At 46.6% G+C, this 21,412-nt stretch overlaps 1 protein-coding gene across 2 annotated transcripts in view; it reads left to right on the forward strand.

The window, feature by feature from the left end:
* adgra2 (adhesion G protein-coupled receptor A2) overlaps positions 1 to 21,412 on the forward strand; it is a 42,987-nt gene that overhangs the window by 20,878 nt on the left and 697 nt on the right. For both annotated transcript variants that reach the window (XM_086031785.1, XM_086031786.1), the window contains exons 2-19: positions 73 to 144; positions 10,671 to 10,742; positions 12,779 to 12,850; positions 12,945 to 13,016; positions 13,779 to 13,942; positions 14,033 to 14,246; positions 14,346 to 14,510; positions 15,010 to 15,208; positions 15,296 to 15,445; positions 17,047 to 17,208; positions 17,304 to 17,504; positions 17,599 to 17,788; positions 18,395 to 18,603; positions 18,687 to 18,814; positions 18,932 to 19,055; positions 19,138 to 19,286; positions 19,904 to 19,993; positions 20,136 to 21,412. The exon at positions 20,136 to 21,412 is cut by the window's right edge and continues 697 nt beyond it. In XM_086031785.1, the coding sequence (XP_085887911.1) occupies positions 73 to 144; positions 10,671 to 10,742; positions 12,779 to 12,850; positions 12,945 to 13,016; positions 13,779 to 13,942; positions 14,033 to 14,246; positions 14,346 to 14,510; positions 15,010 to 15,208; positions 15,296 to 15,445; positions 17,047 to 17,208; positions 17,304 to 17,504; positions 17,599 to 17,788; positions 18,395 to 18,603; positions 18,687 to 18,814; positions 18,932 to 19,055; positions 19,138 to 19,286; positions 19,904 to 19,993; positions 20,136 to 21,412 (3,710 nt within the window). The remainder of the gene's footprint in view (positions 1 to 72; positions 145 to 10,670; positions 10,743 to 12,778; positions 12,851 to 12,944; positions 13,017 to 13,778; positions 13,943 to 14,032; positions 14,247 to 14,345; positions 14,511 to 15,009; positions 15,209 to 15,295; positions 15,446 to 17,046; positions 17,209 to 17,303; positions 17,505 to 17,598; positions 17,789 to 18,394; positions 18,604 to 18,686; positions 18,815 to 18,931; positions 19,056 to 19,137; positions 19,287 to 19,903; positions 19,994 to 20,135) is intronic.

The raw sequence follows: 21,412 nt of genomic DNA on the forward strand, positions 1-21,412 counted from the left end.
GGAATAAAATGCATTTCAATGTATCCTCTGAGGAATGAATATTCATCACATTTTCGTTGTGTTTCTTTGCAGGATACTGAGCCACAACAAAATCAGAGTCCTGAACAATGGCTCCTTCTTTGGACTTAATGCCCTGGAGAAACTGTGAGTAGCTCATCAATCTTTATCAATAATCAGGCTGGCATGTGTTTTGCGTGCGTCGTTCACCATATGTGTGAGCTGCTAGTTCACTTTGGGGGGCCTGCGGAGAGCAAATCAGACGGGATATGAGGAGAACTGAGCAGCTCTTGTGTGCTTCCATTCAGTGGGCTTGAGCCCAGCAAGGAGGACGATCCTCCGCTCGGGCTTCATACGTGTTCGTTCCGCCGACAAGTTCTCATGGTTTCACCTCAATCGTTCTCGGTCAGGAAAATCCCTCATCGCTAGCCATCGCTAGTTGCATCGTTCTTCTTTCGATGGGCTGTTAGATGGGTGATAGGCAGGTGGAATAAACAGTACATTTTATTGGCTTGTCCGATCTATGAGTGGGCCGACCCTCCGGACTCATTTCTAGCGGATCAAGGTAGGATACAGTTGTGTCGTAATCTGGTGTAGGCCAGCCATCCATTTTCTATAGCACTGACCTCAATAGGGTCATGTGTGAGATCTAGCCTATTCTATCTGACGTTAGGCGAGAGGCGGAGTACACACCGGACTGTTTGGCAAACAATTGAAAGGCACACAGTTAAGTTTCAGCATGCATCACAACGGGCCTCACTCTTTGAGAGGGACGTATGTAAAATATAACTTTGGAGATAAACATGAAGAAATACTGGAAAAATCTTAATGTCAACAGTGAACAATTATTTGATACACTAAATTACCATTTTTTTTCCTGAAAAAAAAAAAAATAATAATTTACCCACTGATACAGTGACCTATCATGCTTATCATTATAAGGTTTACATGTATTGTATTTATCGTCGTCATCATCATCATCCTCCATTAGTAGAGTATCATTGTTTTCATTATTTCCCCTTAAATTACGATGGAAATGGAACGGTCTGCAACATGAAAAACAACCCATTGAAAAAGTTGATATTATTCATTAAAAATACAACCAAAAGTCAAAACTTTAACACAATGACATATAATGATAATGGTGCAATGTTGTGACTTTGCCTCACACACCAGTAATTTTTAAAAACTTAACGTTAATTGTCACACAAGAGTAAAAAGGAGAACCTAACATGAATACAACTACATACTGTACTCAATCATAACTTTGCTCTGCTCTGCTTATCTTCCATAAATGGTTGTACTTTCTTCTTCTCTTAACCCCCGCCCAAGAAAAAAAAGAAAGAACAATCCAAACGCTCAGTCCATCATTTGTGGCTCTTTGACCCGAGGCCTCGTAAGGTAGCCTGAAGTCTCCCATTATGTGATAACTTCAGAGGCGATATTTTCCGCCAAAATGTTGGTCAGACTCAAAATTGTAAGACTTCGGGCTTGTCTCGCTTGAGTGATCCCACTGCGCTATTATCGTCTTTGATTGATTTGCTTTCTCCTTAAAGGGGTGTGGAAACCAAATCAAATGCGAGGCTTGTTATCCTTGCACAGGCATCACTCAGGTGCGCCAAATGTTTACAAGGGACATGTTGGCACGTCTGGCTCTCTGTCGTTGGCTCTCCATCAGAGGTTTCCTTTACCCCGCACTCAAATAACTGATGATGCCAGTAAAGCTTTTACGGCATCCTGGTAGCTGACAACAAACACGCTCTCTCTGTCGGGATACTGCAGTTTCGCAAACGCACAATAGAGGAATATTAGTTCCACATGCTATTCGGATCTGCCACCCAGGAAGCTCAGCAAACATCTCGCAAGTGTTAGAAGAGGTCATTTGCTGTTGTCATTATCTTCTTTGTACCCATGTAGTGGAGAACCCAAATCGGTTTGCTAGCCTTGCCGGCAGCTAGGCCAAGTTGTCACCCAATTTATCTCGGGGCTACAGTTGAAAAGTTGCCGGCGAAGAAAGGACCGATGCGAATGTGAACATGGCAAAGAAACATTTTGAATGTAAAATGAGCTGGACGCGCTTGTTTTTGTACGTGCGGACCGGGCTCCCCGTAAAGCGCAAGGGTCGCCGGGTCGAGGAAACCCGAGCTCGGCCACTCGGGGCCGACCTTGTACGCGCAGCAGTGGTGAAACCAGCGGGAGGCAACAGGGGTGGAGTTTTTCTTGGAGACTGGAAGATGTTGACAACACGTAGGAGGCTTTCACATAGGGAGTCGTGCGTGTCCGCTGTTGGGAGAACACATAGAAAATCCTGCAAGCCTCACTTCATTCCTCTTCTGGCTCTGTGACACACAACAGCGGAGGTCCGCTCACTCAGCCTTTCGTTGAGCTGCGCCGCTCGTCATTGCATGGGAGCACATGGGGGGGGGGGGGGAATCGCTGTCTGGTGGTAAGAAATGTGACATTGAAATTCACCGTCGCAGCGATTTATGCTACATTTTCCTCCTTTGTAGCTTTCATTTCTTTTTTGGCCTGCCGTCGCTTCCCTGCTCGTCTCATTGCTTCCAGTATGTCATTTCCATATGCTTGTCATTTGGAGCAGTAGTGAACAGTTAGTCATATTATGTGGTCAATACTATAATCAAAGGACAAGCCCACTCGGGCTGAGTAAACACACATCAGGGAAATGCGCAGCATCTCTTCCACTACTAGAACGAGACAAACACTGACTGGGCGCACACACACACACACACACACACACATAAACGTTTCATTTGACCGTTTTTAACGTCTATTTTACTCATTATAATCCTTTGAGTTGAAATTCAACTCAAGCATCGAAAAATATATATTTTTCGGGAGCTGGGTGGTGTGCGGGAGTCGTCGCCTTGCTCAAGGGCACCTCGGCAGTAGTCAGAAAGCAGACGGGACGGGACGCTTAAACGGTTAATTGTGGTTTCAAAGCCTTCCAGATGAGCCCCCGCTGCCCCCACGCCGGAGTGCTCTGTGTCCGCCGAGCCTGCTTCCTAGTACGGGCACCCTCGGCTCCCGTCGGAGCATTTGGAATCGCTCTGGTAAAGACAAAGGCGAACACCGGGCGCGTTCATCGTGAACGCAATCTGATCCGCTGCTGCTAGCAGGGCGGGTAAACGAAGAGCTCAGCCGCCATCGTCCAGACTTTGCAGAAATCTACACAGTTGGCCCTTTCATTGGGACAAACCTCCTCTAAGCCACGGATGCCTTCATAACTGGCCAAACCACCCAAGTGCAGTGGAGCAATTTAGCCTTGTTTGTTTTTTTGCTTTCGAGACTGTGTTATTGCAGCTCTTTTAAATAGCAGCGGCGTCCAACAGCTACATTCGGATGTCGGAATGCCTCATTTCTTTTCCAGTTTTGGGCTTGAATCATACCTGGCTTCTTTGGCACAATGTGCCAAAGTGCTATATGTAGCGTTGTTACTCACGCACACACACGCACACACACACACGCACAATCAGATGCATGCATAGATGGGTATAGTGTTGAGCTGTTCATGAAAATAATAGTGAAGGACTATATTTGTGTTGGTTTGTTCATCTGTATGTTAGCCGGTTATTCCTTGGTTCGTGGAAAATAATGCGTGATCGTGGGGCCAATTAGTCACTTTTGACGCTGGAGGGAAAGGTTCCGCGGAGACACAATTGGAAACACGAGAAAATACATCCATCAAGTCCCGGTGTAAGTGTTTGTTTGTCTTTGTGCTTGTTAGTTAGCAGGCCACGTTCTCAATCTTCAAGGATAACATAACCATTGTTTTTTTTTTTTTTTTTCTCAATTCCGGGAGAGGAAGAGCAGTTCTACAATGACTTCAATGGTAAAGGGGAACATACCGTGTTGAGATGCCCTTGAGCAAGGCACGGACTACGGGAGTGCTTTTCACGTTAGAACTTTGGCGGATGTTAGGAATGCGCAAATTTGCGACATGATAAAAGTACATGATATTGATCTAAAGCTGACATGCAGATACAGCACAGGCCGCCACAAGTACCTTGCACCCCTGCGGACACCCTCTCGGACGGGAGCCGATGCGGGCAGGTCCACTAGCGAGCCGGGACCTTTATGAGTTGTGGACAGATCCCAGCAGCCTGTCCTGTGCTGATTTGAGGCGAGGTAATGAGAATAATGAGCAGAAGCGGGCCGAGGCTGCCTGGCTCTCGTCCAACTGGGCCCCCGCCGCACCCTGGGACACGCAGGACAGGCAGGCAAGGCGCAAGGGGCCCTCATTACCCGCTCTGCTCACCCTGACGTGGGGAGGAGAGCGCGAGCAGGGCGCGAGAGCAGAGGGCAGCCGTGATGATGGATGAAGGAGCAGCAGGACGCTGCAGTGGACCGGCCTGAACGGCAGCAGTGAGCTCGGCGACTCAGGAAACTTGGCAACATTATAGCCAGTCCTCCACTCAAAAAGTCTAAAATGAGCCTCACGGACGAGAGCACATCATGCAACGTTTAGCTCGCATGTTGGGTCGGTTTGGGCCACATCCATGTTATATATATATATCTATATAGTCGAGGCGGCATTATCATTTTATGTTTATTGATGAAAGTGAGCGCACTTTGTGTCTTTTGCTAAATGGGAGACAGGCGACTCTTGAGCGTTTAGTGGTTAGGAAGTTGTCCAACTTAAACAGGCTTAGCAACACAAGGGAGGAGAAGCCACGCTATAGATGGTATGGTGGCTGGAGAGAGAGAGCGAGCGAGGGAGAGAGCGAATGCATGCCCCTGCAATTTGTCTTAAATAAATGTGAGGTTGTTTTCCTTAGCAAGAGATTTCCACAGAGGCTAAGTGAATGACGCTGATGAGTTGGAACAAAGAAGAGGTGGGCAGCACATAGAGAAAAAAAAAAAAAGTAGAGAAAAAAAAAAAACATAACGGAGCCCCTCTGTCCAGCCCAGTCTTGGGTTCACACCGGACCGCCACTTTAAAAGGACTGTGGATGCCGCACGTCGGAAAAATGAACGTTTACGTCAACACATTTCCCTGCGCCGTCCGGCTTGGCTAACCTCGTGCTTATCGTGCCGGGGTGGAGCGGGTCGGGTGAGGAAAGGGTTAAGCGTGCCGGAGAGGGGAAACAGAAAGGGGGGGCGCTGCTGGACTTGATAGACTCCAGATGTGTCTTGCAGATAAACTGGAGGAGCGGGGTGTTTGTGTTACAGGCCGAGCTCCGTCATGGCTCTGGGGCTTTATTGAAACACATAGCTAGTCACCTCATAGGCCAATTACAAAATTGAATGCTTTCTATGTCACTAAATCTATTTTACGCACTTCCTGGGAACGGTTGATATGGTATAAAAGCGCTAAGATCTCTCGGGACTCACAACTTAAATGTATTTTTCCCGAAAACCTTCGCCTTCCTCGCAGTTTCTAGATGTTGCTCCATCACGCCAGCTAGGAGCAGAGTGAGATTACGGTTTGTTTGTTTGTTTGTTTGTTTGTTTGTTGCTGTTGACAACCCTGCCGTAAATGAACTGCTTTTTGCTGCTATACAAGCATCGCATTAATAACAATATGCTCCGGATTCGGTTCTATGGTCATCATCAAGTCTTTTGATCACTTGCTTTTGGACCTCTTCATTTTTTTCCAGAATATTTTCCATGGTCTAGTTCCAAATTATACTTAAAGCAGAAGTCAACACAAAGATATTTTTTTTCAAGAATATGTTCCCAGCAGGCCCACTAACACGGCATTTTGATTAATTTTGCGTTTGTGGAACATGAGTTGAGCAGCAAAATGCACTGGCTTTTAGCCAGCTTTGGGGGTGGCCATTTTGTCTTCTGTCAACTGAAAATGACATCACAACTGCTCACAACGACCAATCACGGCTCCGATTCAGAAAACAGGTCAGCCGTGATTTGTCGTTACCAGAGCCCTGAGCAGCTGTGATGTCATTTTCAGTCGACAGAAATGACAAAATGGCCGCCCCCAGAGATGGCTAAAAACGAGTGCATTTTGCTGCTTAACTCATATTCCACATACGCAAAATGAATCCGAATGCCGTGTTTCAACTAGTGGGCCTGCTGGGAACATATTGTTGAAAAAAATGTGTTTGGGTTGACTTCCACTTTAACTTTGGGGCATTGGGCTCTAGAGGTAACCACTGTAGGTAGTAAGTCATGTTATTGCGAAAGATATAGCTGCAAAAATGAGGCTCCTTCTTCATTGGTCATTTCCAGTCCAAGCCGTTGTTCCCAGTGCATTCAATGTTTTGTCACCTATAACACGATTAAATGTAGACACCGTGCTTGCTAGTTGATCCAGTGAAGCCGACACAAGCTCTAAAGCGGTAATCGTCTGCTTCTTTGGTCCTTCCAAATGCCAAAAATGAAGTCAACAACAAGTTGAGGGTTATAAAGTTTTTCTTGGCAGGATAGCATCACACTCCTGTTGCTGCAGACTATAAAACATAATCAATTCAGGAAATGTTGCACAAAATAAAAGTGTTACTCCTGTGCACCCCTCCACCCCCCTTCACGTCTCCATTTTTTTTTTTTTTTTTTGCTCCAATCATTTTAAGCATATCACTCAAATGGAAACTTGGAGAATATGACATCATGAGCTTGCACAATACCATAACTTTGTTTCACTGGCTTATGTTTTACTATTTACAAAGCAATCAGTTTCCAGAAGAACACTGACGAAGGTTGATTAGGTATCCAACCTTAGGGGAAGAGAGAATAGAAAGAAAATAATCAGGGCAATGGGTAACAAAGCAGGAAATTAGTAGAAAAACAAGAGCTCTGCAGATGCCGGTTTCCTGTTTTAGGGGAAAGGCAGGAGTGTGTTTGGGGGGTGCGGTACAGAGACCCCATTGTGAATAAGTGTGTTAAGGAGTACGGAGGTGGGGGCTGAACTATACACAGGGACAATTTTGCTGAGCGCTCAATGCCCCAAACCACCTGCCCCTCCCTGGAGGGGAAAGCTAGCTTGTGAAAAAGGAGAAAAAGGAAACTGTAAAAATAAACGAGCGAGGGCCTCTGCTAAGACGGCAACCATACAGGAAATGACACGCGGAACAAAAATGGTTCCTCTGACCTTTGTCAGGAAACTGGGAACCAGTAAACGCTTGCTCTCCCATTTTCAAAACATACTTCCAACCCGCAGATAGATTTTCAACGGGAGATAACTAGAATTACAGTGACGAAATTTGCCTCAGGATTGCGATGGCTTTCCATAAGAAAATGACAGGAACAGGAAATTCCTGATTCCAGTCTAGCGATAATCAGCGGCCATTCTCCGGCCTCAGTCATTTTTCCAGCTCCCTCCGGGGCCGGGCCCTAAACAATGTCACGTCCCCGACGCGCTGCTCTTTGGAATGGCAACTCCAAATGTCTGGACTGCTTTACGTATACTTCATTAGTAGCCTCTCGCCACCCTCCAAGCGCGTTCTCCACCTCTGGAGACGGCCCGAGGCGGAATTCCTTCTTATTGGAAACCTCTCAGGTCTTTGGCCTTTACAGTACAAAATCAGATTAAGTGGCTCCATTGGTCAAGCAGAAGAGAACTTGTCACAAACACAACCCAAGGATGTAGCAACACATAGCTACAACCGCGGTCCATTTTTCATTTTCTTGCTCAGGATGCATGAAGCTTTGAAGTGTATTATGGTCTGATAATTATCCTTACTTGTTGACAGCTGTTGTCAGTCTAGAAGAGTCGAGGCCACTGAGCTGTGAAGTTCTTTTCGGGGTCTGCTCAAAAGGGCGCGCTGATACTCATCACTTATATAAATATCAACCTTTGAGTTTGCGAGCAGCCGCTAAAGGGATTTGTGCTAGGAGTAAGGATGTGTCACATTTAAATGGTTCCTATTTTGGAATTAGATCGTATGTAGACTATGCTTGTAAAGTCATTGGTGCAGAGCCGCGCTGCCCACTGACACATTTCTATATTGAGTGGAAGACGACACAAAATTGTGTTTTACAAGAATCAGTTCTATGCGGGCCCACTAGTCGAAAGATGGCATTCTGATTAATATTGCGTTTGTGGAATATCAGTTCAACAGTAAAACCCACCCATTTTTGTCCATGACAGGAGGCGGCCATTTTGCTATGTCGACTAAAAATGACATCACAGTTGCTCAGGGCTTAAGTAACGACCAATCACGGCTCAGCTTCAGAAAAGGTGACAGACAGACGGACTGGTCCGTCAATCAGACAGAATGCCCGCCTCTGAGTTTATCCATTATGTTTAATCATGTGCAACCCATGTCCGAATTAAATCCAATGAAACCAAAGGATTTTTTTTTTTTACAGTGTAGTATGCCGGGTGGAGCTATCACAAACATGAGGGGAAAACTGTTGCTTGAATTGACTTTTTTTTTTTTTCACGAATGACAACAAAAACAGGAAGGTGGCACTGAATGGACAAACATAAACATAATCTGCTAAAATTAGAAATTAAGGATGTACCTCAAAGTGCATTATTCAGCGTGCAAAAAACATTTGGGTAACATTATATTTATTTAAGTCGCTTTTTAATTTTTTGTGAATGTATAGCATTCCCTCATGTGTTTGCCCAAAGAGCCAAGCTGTAACCCGCCAATAAAGTTGATGAAAGCCGGGGATTCCACTTTACTGGAAGGCTGCCGGTTGCAGATGGGAGATGACAACAGAGACACTATTGTGCGCCATTAATGTTTTTTGGGTGGGAAATGATCCGCTTTGACTTGCCGTTGCTATTACATTTGATTTTCTTTAGTCACCTGCACATAACCTCAAAAGGCTAATAGGATGCTTTAAATCAATGTGTTGTTTCAGGTTCGCTGTTGATGAAAGTGAAGTCTGTATTTGCTTTTTCAAATTGGGCAGGAATAGCTTAAAAAAAAAAATTTTTTTTTTCCTGCCTTAATCCTCGCTGACTTTCTTTTAAAATTCTTGAATACTCCCATAGGAGAATACCTTATTGTTTCCTGAGACGAGGAGTGGGGTTGCTCATAGTGCTGATTTATTATTATCTTTTTTTAATCTCCAAACACGCATCGCATTTTGATGAAGCGGGAAGCGCTGCGTGACTGTTGGTGGCCGGGCTTTTTGAAGGCACGAATTTACAGCACGTTTCTGTAGAGAAAACCTGGCACTCCTGGACGAAAATGAATTGCCATTCAAAAATTGTTCATTAGCCCCAGAATAAGCTCGTTCATAAAAACGTTCACCACGCAAAAATACACCACGCTCCGTGCACATTCGCCTAAAATATGAACGAGTTCATGAACTTTTGCTCATTGAAGTCGGTAAGGTCCAACAGTGAAAACCACGGATGCACTTTAAATCACTGGAAAGGATCCGGAAAATGTGATATGCTGAAGCATTCATCATAGCGAGAGTTTTTGGACATTTCCGTGCTCCCCAAATTTGTGGGTACAGTTTCCTCTTCCAACATGACTGTGCAACCAGCGCACAAAGCACGTTCCATAAAGACATGCATGACAGAGTCTGGTGTGGAGGAACTTGACTGGCCCGCACAGCGTCCTGAACTCAATCCGATGGAACGCCTTCGGTATGAAATAGTGGAGATTGAGAGATAGGCCAACATCTGTGTGTGACCTCACAAATGCAGTCCCATAAACACACTCGCGGACAGCCTCCCAGAAGAGTTGAAGCGGTTATGGGCGCAAAGGGTGGACTGACGTCATTTGGAACCTTATGGATTAGGAATGGGATGTTATTTAAGATCATACGTGAGTCAAGGCGAGCGAGCGAATACCTTTGGCAATATAGTGTACTTACACCGGATACTTTATGCGTTGCTGGTGTCTGTGTCTGTCTTGAAAAGTTCCACTCCCAGATGTACCACACCTTTTTGTTTGCGGAATATGTTTTCTGAAAGCAGAGTTTGATCAAAAAATAGCTCTGAGGTTGCACATGGCGTAAGGCAGCACCGCGGAGAATAGTGAGGAAAGACAGATTTTTGCGAGCGAGAATCCCCCGATGACGTGCCTACTGCAGTGGCATCCTTTATAGAATTGGAAGAGATAAAAGCCACATCCTGTATGGGCTGCTGTTAATGCTTGTGTGCTCGTGCGCGGAAATCCGTGCGATGAAAGTGTGATGTAAATGGACATTTTTCATGTCGAAAGAAAGAGGACATTCCAACTTGCGCCGACCATGTCCTGCAGATAACTATCAGTCTCCTGACCTGCTTGGACCTCACTATTCCCACAAGAGCAGTTAAAAAAAACAAAAAACAAAAAAAAACTTGGATGTGAAATCAAACACGGGACAGCGTTGAGGGTTTTGCTAAATCCTTTACCACATGGGTGTGGATGTGGAATGGGAAGCGGGTGGAGAACTGTGCAGTGGGTAGAACGAAATTAGATCTTCAAAAGCAGCTGAAATAATTAATATTTATGGCGTCACTGAGAAAATCATGGGATGAACTCGTTGGGAAAAGGAGAAGAAGACTTATCCTGTCTTTGTAGGGGCATGTTTCGCTTCAAGCCCAGGTGGCTGCTGGGATAAGATTTCCTATCGCTGCGCAGTATCCTGCTGTGTCCTGCTCGAGGAACCGGGCTAGGCCATGAGAATCACTTTCTCGTGGTTCTCTTGTTTTTTATCAGACGTTCCTGTGAAGGGTCTCTGTGAAGACGTGTCAACATTGCCCCTGTGTGTATTATATCATTTGATATTTTCTCTCTCCGCAGGGATCTCAAGCACAATTTAATCAGCACCATCAAGCCCGGAGCCTTCCAAGGCCTTTCTGAGCTCCGCAAACTGTAAGTGGATGTGCTTCACCTTCCATTTCACAGCAGCAAATGCAATAAGAAGAATTTTGCAGCTGTTAAAAGACAAGGTGTTATCTGTCTTTTTTTTTTTTTTTTTTTTAAATGGCGCAGGTTTGGTCTGGCAGTGCATAGCAAATGTGATGCTCATCATAGTGATTCATCTTGCGGGCCATGACAGGGAATGTAAAAAAAAAATATATATATATATATACAGTTGCAAGAAAAAGGATGTGAACCCTTTGGAAGTACCTGGAGAAATTGCTCATAGTATGTGATCTGATCTTCATTAATAAATATTAAGAATGTGTCATCAAGAGCGGTAAAATCAGCATATCGTCGCTGTCCTGTGAAAAAGACTTATCCCCAATTTTGGAAACTTTTTTTAAATTTTCACTTTATCGCGACGTCTGTTACGAGGAAACGTGATTCATGTAAAAATAGGAAAATGAAAAAAAAAATGGAGATAAGTGTTTTTCACATGACAGCGGCGATATGTCAACAGCTTTCCAGCACTCACTCAGAGGGCCAGTTTCATGCCAACCATTTTATATCAAACGGTTGCGGCCCACAGGTCCAAGTGTTTGATCTTCTGTACGTGGCCTAGGCGAGAGGGCTTGGCATACTTCCTCTTTTTTGTTTTGGCCATGGTGTTCAATAACAAACATGAAAACACAATTGTTTGTGTTTACTGGGACTGTGTCCATTGTTGTCTATTGTTTTGGCTTCGATGGAGATCAGATGTCATTTTATGATCAGAAATCCAGGTAATTTTAAAGGGTTCATTTTGGGGCAGGAGAAAGTTCCATTCCTACTCAAAAAAAAAAAAGAAAGTAAATTCACATACAAACCAACAAATGATTCTCAAAACAACACCGCTCTCATTTTTACGTTTGGCAGAGCAAAATACTGTGGAATGTCACTCCAAGGGTCCAAAATAATAGGAGCGCTGCATTTGTGTCCATCTGAATGGCAATTCTGGTTCATGGAAGATGGCGTAGGACCGCATCATATTATGTTACGTTTAATTTCCATCATGACTCAAAACGAGCTGAAGAGAAAATGCATATCTTCCATTGTGGGGAATTTTTACGATTTACTTATTTTTTTTGTCATTAGGAATTGACAGACAAGACCACACCTTTTGCATTCTGGAGTGGAGGTCATGGTTCCATCATGACTCACACTCAGTGGCAGGATGTTCATTTGATAGCCACACTTAATATCTGTCATAATACAAGACAACAGCAATAACAACTTCAATAATATACGTCGCACTCACCAGAAATGCTGATGTTTTGCTCTGACCATCCAATCAGGGGACAGAAAATGCTGACATTATCGAGCAGCCAATGCCAATTTCAATTTGAGTGGTTTGAGAAACAGTCTCGGTTTCTCATATTTTTGAAGTTACTGACATCCACAATTTCGTCAGTCATCTTCAAGGCGCCCAAGAAAGGCTCCACAGCCGAGAACAAGTCAAGTTTGCTTTACTTGTGAGTTGAGAGGCCGGTCGGAGCTGCTGTCATCTGCGCTGCCCCCGCGTGACTCGCCTTCCCTCCGCCCCCTGCTTGTGTTTTCCCTGCAAGGTCTGGGGCTTCTCAAAACAAACAGGAGGAGATAAACACATGCTTTGGACGGTGCTCTGTCGGGTCGTGTCAGAGTAGCACCAGAGCACATCTCTCTGGCTGTGGCAATGCATCACACTCGAGCCAGGGGCCCTGCCTTTGCCGATAAACATTTACGGGTGTTCCATGGGGCCATGGAGTAAAGATAAGCGAGGCGGAGACTTCAGACCCATTTCCTTTAGATCCAACTTTGCAGGCCTTCCGTTGGCTCAAAAGGACGGGAGCTAATATGCTGATGATCGAGGCAGAGTTCAAAAGGAGGCCGTCCTTTAAACGCGGGCTACTTCAATCCGACGTCACAGAAATAGAACGCGAAGGAGCCCCGATATCATTGATCGCTGAGACGCATCTAATGGATCAAAAGTAACCAAGTCCATTTCTTGGTCTTTTCCCCTCTTTCAGTGACCTATCCAACAACCGCATTGGCTGCCTGACTTCAGACATGTTCCAAGGGCTGACTAATCTCACTAAATTGTAAGAGAAAGTTCAAATGGTGTACTTTTCCGCATTTTCTGCGTCTTGGGAAAACTATCGACATATCTTGTTTATCCATTTTGTGCTTGGTTAGGAACTTATCCGGGAACATCATATCAACCTTGAATCCAGGCGTGTTTAAGGAGCTGTCATCCCTCAAGCTTGTGTGAGTCTTTTTTTTTTTTTTTTTTTTGGTCAATGCTCAATAGCCATATTAATTGCAGACTTACTGTAGACAGATGTTGATCAGGAATTGCAATTCTCTCATAAACTGTGTGTACTGTAAATGCAAAGCCTTAAGCCAAACTTCCAAAAAATTGAATTGAAGGGCTTCTTTGGTGAAGACATTATTATATTACTGTATATTTATATATTTATACATTTTCACCTGACACCCAAAAAATGTCTTTACCAAAACATGTTGTATGAGCCTCCACTAGTCAAAGCATGGCATTCTGATTGATATTGCATTTGTGGAAATATGAAATACGGTAACCCCCCCCCCCCCCTGCCGTTTTTGTCCATTTTGCCATTTTCTTGCTGTTGACTGAAAATGACACAGTTGCTCAGGGCTCCGGCAACGACCAATCACGACCCAGCTTCAGAAAACAGGTGAGTCGTGATTGGTCGTTACCTGAGCAGCTGTGATGTCATTTTCAGTTGACAGAAGTGACAAAATGGCCGCCCCCTGAGATGGCTAAAAATGGCTGAATTTTGCTGTTTAACTCATATTATGCAAATGCAATATTAATCAGAATGTCATATTTTGACGAGTGGAGGCTCGTGTTTTTGTCAAGATTTTTATGGGGGATGACTTGTCCACTTGAAGATAAATTAATCTAACATGCATGTTTTGGCAACGCGGCATGACGATGAAGTCTCGTCTCTCGGAAACACGCATCATGACATTGATTTTTTTTGTCACCAGCAACTTCAACTCGGAATACCTCTCATGCGACTGCGGGCTGCACTGGATCCCGGGCTTCTTTCGCAGCAGCTCAGCTCGCCTGGGGGATGAAACCTTGTGCGCTTATCCCAGAAGCTTGAGGGGAAAGCCCCTACGGGGACTTCGGGAAAGCCAGTTGAATTGCGGTGAGAATTTGCTCCCTCGCTCGCCTAGCGAGCCACCACATTCGCCGTGATGTGGGCCGATCTCAGACGTTGTCTTTTCCATTGCGCCAGACGGCCCTCTGGACCTGCACACCCTGACACTGCTGCCCTCTCAGCGCCAGGTGGTCTTCAAGGGGGATCGGCTGCCATTCCACTGTACTGCCGCCCTGGTGGACAAAGTCACTGCATTGCACTGGCATCACAATGGCCAGCCGGTGACCTCTGACCCAGACAAGGGTGTCCAGTTGGAGAGCAATGTGGTGCATGACTGCACCTTCATTACCAGGTGAAGAAGCTGCTTCGGGTGCTTTCAGGCCATCTTCAAACGTTTTGGGTGACGCGGTGCACTAAAGCCTGCCATACGTTGTGTATGCTTGATATCCAGTGAGCTTATTCTATTCAACGTACATGTGGAGGCCAGTGGAGAGTGGGAGTGTGTGGTTACAACCGGCAGGGGAAACACGTCCCGCGCTGTTGAAATAGTGGTGCTAGAGAACAGCGCCTCCTTCTGCCCGGAGGATAAAGTTGTTAACAACCGGGGCGAGTTCAGGTAAGTTACAGACATATTAACGCTAAATGTTTGAAGGGGAAAATCAACCCAAAACATTTTTTTTTTTCAAGAATATGTTCCCAGCAGGCACACGAGTTGAAAAGCGGCATTCTGATGAATATCACGTTTGTGGGATATGAGCTAAGCAGCAAGAGCCACCCCTTTTTAGCCATCTCAGGGGTGGCCATTTTTGTCACTTCTGTCGACTGAAAATGACATCACAACTGCTCAGGGCTCGGGTAGCGACCGATCACGGCTCAGCTTGAGAAAACAGGTCAGCCGCGATTGGTCGTTACCTGAGCCCCGAGCAGTTGTGATATCATTTTCAAAATGGCCGCCCCCGGAGATGGCTAAAAAGGGGTGGAGTCACTCTTATTCCACAGAATTCCGTGTTTCGACTAGCGGGCTTGCATAGAACACCTTCTTGAAAAAAATATGTTTGGTTTGACTTCCTCTTTAAATGTGCATCGTTCATTTTCTTCTCTGGCGGAAACTCCAGGTGGCCGAGAACTCTGGCAGGCATCACCTCTCATCAGTACTGCCTGCAGCTGCGTTACCCAACCCTGCCCGTAGAGGGGGATGTGGAGCAGAAAAAGGCCTCTCGCCTATGCGACCGCTATGGGAAGTGGCAGGAGGGCAACTACACCAACTGTCACTATACAAATGGCATCACCCGGGTCCTGCATACCTTCATCCTGGTCAGTGGTGCTGCCGTCTGTGCTGAACGTGTCCCGCATGTTAAACCTGGTCAACTGAAATGTGTTTTCCAAACACTTGGACTGCAGCGGCCCATCAATACATCAAACGCTGTCACATTGGCCCACCAAGTGCGCAAATACACCCTGGAGGCTGCGGGCTTCACTGACTCAGTGGATGTGCTCTATGTTGCACAGATGATGGAGAAGTTTATGGAATTTGTCAGACAGCTGGAAGAGGTTTGACATTTTTACTACAATGTCAAATGCATGCCCATGGCCTTTTTCATTTTATTATCACCATTACATAAAGATGACGGCTGCTATAAGTCACTTTGTCAAATGTATTTTTATTATTTCAAATCGAATTGGTCTGTGGTTTATAGCGCACGTAACCGAATGAAACAGTTAGAGGTGGTGTCAGGCTCACTTTAGTGGTTCCCATCCTTTATTGAACACATTTATTGCATTATATTTTACAAACATTTCATCCTTAATCGACTCACAAGTGTTCTTATGCAGAGTGAAATCTTGGCCTCTTTAGTTGAACATGAGCTATTATTCTCGCGTATGGATGGCAACAGGCGGATGCTTGTGGAGTTGAATCGATTCGTAACACTTTCAAATGTACATTCCTTGAATCATATCGCACTCCACGAATCGTATGGTAAAATCGTCTTTCACTCGAGAGATGCGCGCCATACGGTACGCGGAGCAATGAATCGGTCTCAATATAGCTTGAACCGGCCGATCAATAAGTTAAAGGTCAGTATAAACCGGTTTGTTGTTGCTGATGATTTGTTGTTTCTTTTAAGTTAGTTAACTTTAATTGATTGGACTTTGTTCCATATTAATGAACATGGCAAAATCGAACCGACTCGCTCCACTGGAAATTGTACCGTTCTTGAAACGTATCGTAGCCCATGTGTAAGGGCGTAGCAATTGTATCCAACAAATTGTCCTTTTTTTGGGAGAGGCGCACACCCTGGATACAAAGGTTGATTGTACCTTCTGCCATCTTGTGGCAGAACCTTTCATCTTTCTGCATGCCACTTTATGTCAGAGCATTTTAGATTTTCAGACAAAGAAAGATGCATTGTTTGTAACAAATAGGCCACAATTTAATAATTGGCACACCCGATGATCCCTTACAATGCATTCACGTGTTACCTTAGACCATTGGTGTCAAACATACGGCCCGCGGGCCGGAACCGACCCCCCCAAGGAGGTTCGATCAGGCCCGCGGGATCATTTCAATGTGAAAAAATGCATAAAAGACACAGAATTAATATTTGAATACGATGCAATTCATGAATTACCCGATAGGGGGCACACTGTTTTGATCAGAGTAGAAGACAACATTGTTTAAAAAGTCCTCTCTTTATAAATCTCATTTAATCTTTGCTAAGTGCATTACTATATTTTTCAATACTAATTACGTGTTCAAGTTTTGTGCCTTTGTACAATCAGTGGGATCAGTTGCAATGCATGTATGTGAATGGTAAAAGTAAATTGCACATTTTGTCTAAGGAAATCTAAGGTGTTTCATGAAATGTTTTGTAAAAGGAATGTTCACTAAATGTCAACATTTTCCTCACGTTCTTGTGCTCCTTTACACCAAAACAGAGGAAATACATGATAATTCGATTATTTATAGCAGAGTACGGTATCAATTGAATGGTCCGGCCCACTTGACATCTACCGAGGCCGTATGTGGCCCACAATGCGAAATGAGTTTGACACCCCTGCCTTAGACTGAGCCAGCAAAAGTGCCCAGCGGGTGCACTGTATACATACATAAAGGTATTGTAACATGTGTTGTGTGTGTATATTTGCCCCAGTTGCCAGGGGTGTTGGTAGAGATGGGCAGTAACCTGATGCAGGTGGATGACCAGATCCTTGCTCTGGCCCAGAGAGAGAAGAGAGCCTGCAGTTCCATAGTGGGCTCTCTGGAGTCTCTGGCCTGGCCTCAGCTGCACAGCCATGCTCAGGACTTTTCCATGGTAGGATTTCTCATCTGAACAGTTTTTTTGGGGGGGGGGGGATCTCATTGTAGCTTTCGTTTCGGATCAGAGTCTAACGTTGAGCCTATGTACAGGTTTCAAGGAACATCGTTATGGAAGCTCATCTGATTCGGCCAGCCCACTTCACTGGCATAACGTGCACTGCGTACGAGCGCCGTGAGCTCTCGACAGCCGCTGTGGGAATGGAAATGCCAGAGTTCACACATGAACAACAACTTCGTTTTCGCTGCAGCACAGGTTCCCGTAACACATCTCTGAGCAATTTTCCCCTCAAGGTGAGCTTCGGGCGTTATCCGCGCATCCGTATTTATTCCAACTTGTGCGTGTCAACGTCAACATCGCACGCTTGTTTTGTTTTCTTTTCTCTAGAATTCAGTAGCCGTGGCCTCTGTGACGCTCCCTGCGACGTTGTTTCCTTCTGATGCGCCTCCGGACTGCAAGCTGCAGTTTGTGGCCTTCCGAACTGGAAGCTTTTTCCCTCTGACTGGGAATTCAAGTAACAGTGCAGGACACTCCCGAAGGCGCAGTGTCAACACTCCGGTCATCTATGTGGGCCTGGGTGAGGAAGAATGAACTCTACCTCCGTGCCCCTAATTTCATCACCTTTTGAATAATCTTTCTTACCATTTTCTTTCCGTGAAGAAAACTCAAAACAATGAGGTTCTAATCATAATGCACTTTTCTCAAAGCGGAGGTCAACTCAGCAGGCCCACACACGGCATTCTGATTAATTTTGCGTTTGTGGGATAAGTGTTAATGCACTCGTCGTAAGCCATCTCCGGGGGCGGCCATTTTGTCTTCTGCGGACTGAAAATAACATCACAACTGCTCACCACGACCAATCACGGCTCTGGTTCGGAAAACAGGCCAGCCGTGGTTGGTCGTTGTGAGCAGTTGTGATGTCATTTTCAGTCGACAGAAGTGAAAAAATGTCCGCCCGCGGAAATGGCTAAAAACGAATGGATTAACACTTATTCCGCAAATGCAAAATGAATCAGAATGCCGCGTTTCAACTAGTGGGACTGCTGGGAACATATTCTTGAAAAAAAAAATATCTTTGGGTTGACTTCCGCTTTAACACACAGAAAAATTCCGTCACTTTTGCTCATGGTTAAATCCATGGACATGACTCAACCATTGGTTTTCCTTCCTTCCCGTGACGCAGATGGTTGCAATATGTGGAACCACTCAGAGCCCGTGTGGGTGTCACTCCGACACTTGTCCCCAGGGAGTGATGCTGTGGCGGCCCAGTGGAGTCCGAATACACTGAACAAACATGGAGGCTGGAGCCCAGAGGGTTGCCAGCTGGTCCACAGCGACAGCAGAACCTCCACAATGCGCTGCTCTCAGCTTAGCAACTATGCTGTGCTGCAGGTACGAATCATGACACACTTTGACCCTGCACAATGCTCACGAGACCATCTTGGGACTCTCCAGTATTTCTATTGGTTCACCAGGAGGTGCCAGACTTCCCCAACTCTTCACCCATCTCCGTGAGGGTGCTCCACCCTGTGGCGTATGCCTGTACTGCACTGCTGCTCCTTTGCCTCTTCACCATCATCATCACTCACATCCTACACCACAGGTACTCCGTATACATGCGGCAAATTATGTTTGGACACACTTGCTCGTGCAGTTGAATGGATTAAATAAGAAATTGCAATTGCATATGTTTTCTCTCCCCCCCGGCCCCCCTTATCAGTTCCATTCACATTTCACGAAAAAGCTGGCACACGTTGCTGAATACATGCTTCCACATCGCCATGACAACGGCCATCTACGTAGGGGGCATAAGTTTGACCAGCTACCCAATTGTTTGTCAAGCAGTAAGTGCTTTTCCAATTGAATTCTTATTAGGATGCTCTTATTAGGACTGCGCGGGCCTGACGTGTGCGCATTGTGCAACAGGTGGGCATCGCCCTGCACTACTCCTCACTGTCAACCCTGCTGTGGATCGGCGTCAGCGCCAGGGTCATCTATAAAGAAGCTATGTGGAGAATGCCGCTGCCACCAGAAGGGGATTCCTCTCTTCCGCCTACTCAGCGACCTATGCTCAGGTCAGAGCGAGAACTCACCTTCACCTCCTCTCGTTCCATAAGATTGTCGTTAGGTGTCAATACGGTTTATGTTCTCGACCGACGCAGATGTTCTCGTGCCCGACCGCCCGGACTGTGCAGCGTTAAAGGCGCCATTGTGCCCAACAACCAAAGTCCCTCTGTTTTTTTTTTGTTTTTTTTTTTTGGACGAAAGCTCGAAGGCTTTTTCTGTAAGACGCAATAAGGAAAAAAAAGGAGAAGTAGGGGAGACGAATGTATGACTCCAGCATAACAGGGCAGGGAGGGGTCGCGGCAAATCTGAATGGCGATTCAGCGGGTGCACTTTCCTCCCAAATAATCCCTTGTGCTTCTCCTCTCCTTGGCCTCGTCTTGCCCCCGTGAACCCGCCACAAAGATCACACGCAGTGCTGCTCCTCCGGAGCCTCTTTGTTGCCCACTCAGATATATTTCACCACTCCGCAATAAATTGCAGCCTTGCTGACCTCCGTCCGCTCGGAAAATAAAGGATCACACAGCTCTATTCATATTACAGCCGGCGACGTTTATGACACAGGCTTGCATACATTAAAAATGTCGCAGCCAAAGGTCAAACCCATGTGCTTTAACTCTCATTCAAGGTTCTATTTGATAGCCGGTGGAGTTCCTCTCATCATTTGTGGGATCACCGCAGCTGTCAATGTCAGCAACTATGGCGACAACAGCCCTTAGTGAGTACTAGACTTCTTCATCCTTGACTCGATTTTGTTGGGTTGAGCGGCAACGTGAGTGAGCCTCGCGTGATTGGTCACATTCACAATGATGTCCTTGTTGTGCAACGAGCCTTCACGGATTCTTCCCTGCCTCTCGCAGCTGCTGGCTGGTGTGGCGCCCCAGCCTGGGGGCTTTCTTTGTCCCAGCGGGCCTGGTGGTGTTGGTGACCTGGATCTACTTCCTGTGCACTGTGCTGTGCCTGAGGCACCGCGCGGCCAAAGAATGCGTGGGAACCACACCGTCTTCTCCCGTGAGCGAGGTTCAGCCCGCGTTGGCAGGAAGCATGGGCCTCCTGTCTACAGACTCAGTCGTGGCTCCTGCGAATTCCAACGAGGACCAGTACTCGCTGAAGACGCAGTTTTTCATTTTGGTGGCCACCCACTTCCTGTTTGTGGTGCTGTGGTGGTGCGGCGCCATGGCGGTGTTCCTGACTGGGCACGCTAGCTTGTGGTTTAGTTCCCTTTATGGGATGGTGGCCATAGCCCTGGGGGTGCTCCTGGTGGCGCACCACTGCTTCCGACGTGCGGATGTGCAGGCCTCGTGGCTGCCGTGCTGCCCGGGTCACAGCGGCGCCCATCCGGCCGCTAGCTACGCGCACACCTGCGCAACAGGAAGCGGCGCCCAAGCCTCTGAGCAGGGATCCCAACTCTACATCAACTGCCACCAAGCCGGTGACTCGCACAACTCTTCATCGACGCGGTCGTCATCCACGCCGAGTGGCGTCAGCAGTGTCGGACACGGGCCCTGCAAGCTCACCAACTTACTCCAGGTGGCGCAAGACACTCCGAGTAACACCTCTCGGGCCGCTGCTGCTGCTGCTGCTGCTGCTGCTGCTGCTTCTGCTGCTGCTGCTGCTGCTGGTATCAACACTGGCACCAGTACCGACAATGTCAGCAAGCCCTCAAACAATGTTTTTCCCAGCATGAACGCTTCAGTGCCAGTGCATCCTCAGAGAAGGAAAGTGAATAGCAGGACTAAACAAGGCAGTAGCCAGTACCACCATCGGGGCGACGGCAGAGGTCACTATCGTCTCAAAGCTTTAAGGACAGCAGGAGGCGGGGGCAGCCTCGGAGCTTTGGGTCCCACGGGCTCGGAGCACCTGGGCTCACCGCATGCGGTCCATAAACAAGGCGCCAGTGAGAATGGCAGCATCCATCACAGCCTTCCAGAAAGCCACACAGGCCCGCTGGCAAACGGAAAGCGCGCCGGTCAGTCGGTGGCCACCAGCCCCTCAGAAGGCAGCGACGGGGGGAGCAGCGGCGGCCGCAAGCCCTACCCTCTGCTCCCCTCGGTGGCCAGCAGGGCGGCCGTGAACGGCCCGCACAGACGATGCACCAGCAGGGACAATTTGAAACTGGCCGCCGCCGCTGCCGCAG

The sequence above is a fragment of the Filicampus tigris genome, chromosome 5 (genome assembly GCF_054856515.1).
Source record: "Filicampus tigris isolate MCC_2025a chromosome 5, RoL_Ftig_1.0, whole genome shotgun sequence".
In the NCBI taxonomy this organism is placed as follows: Eukaryota; Metazoa; Chordata; class Actinopteri; order Syngnathiformes; family Syngnathidae; genus Filicampus; species Filicampus tigris.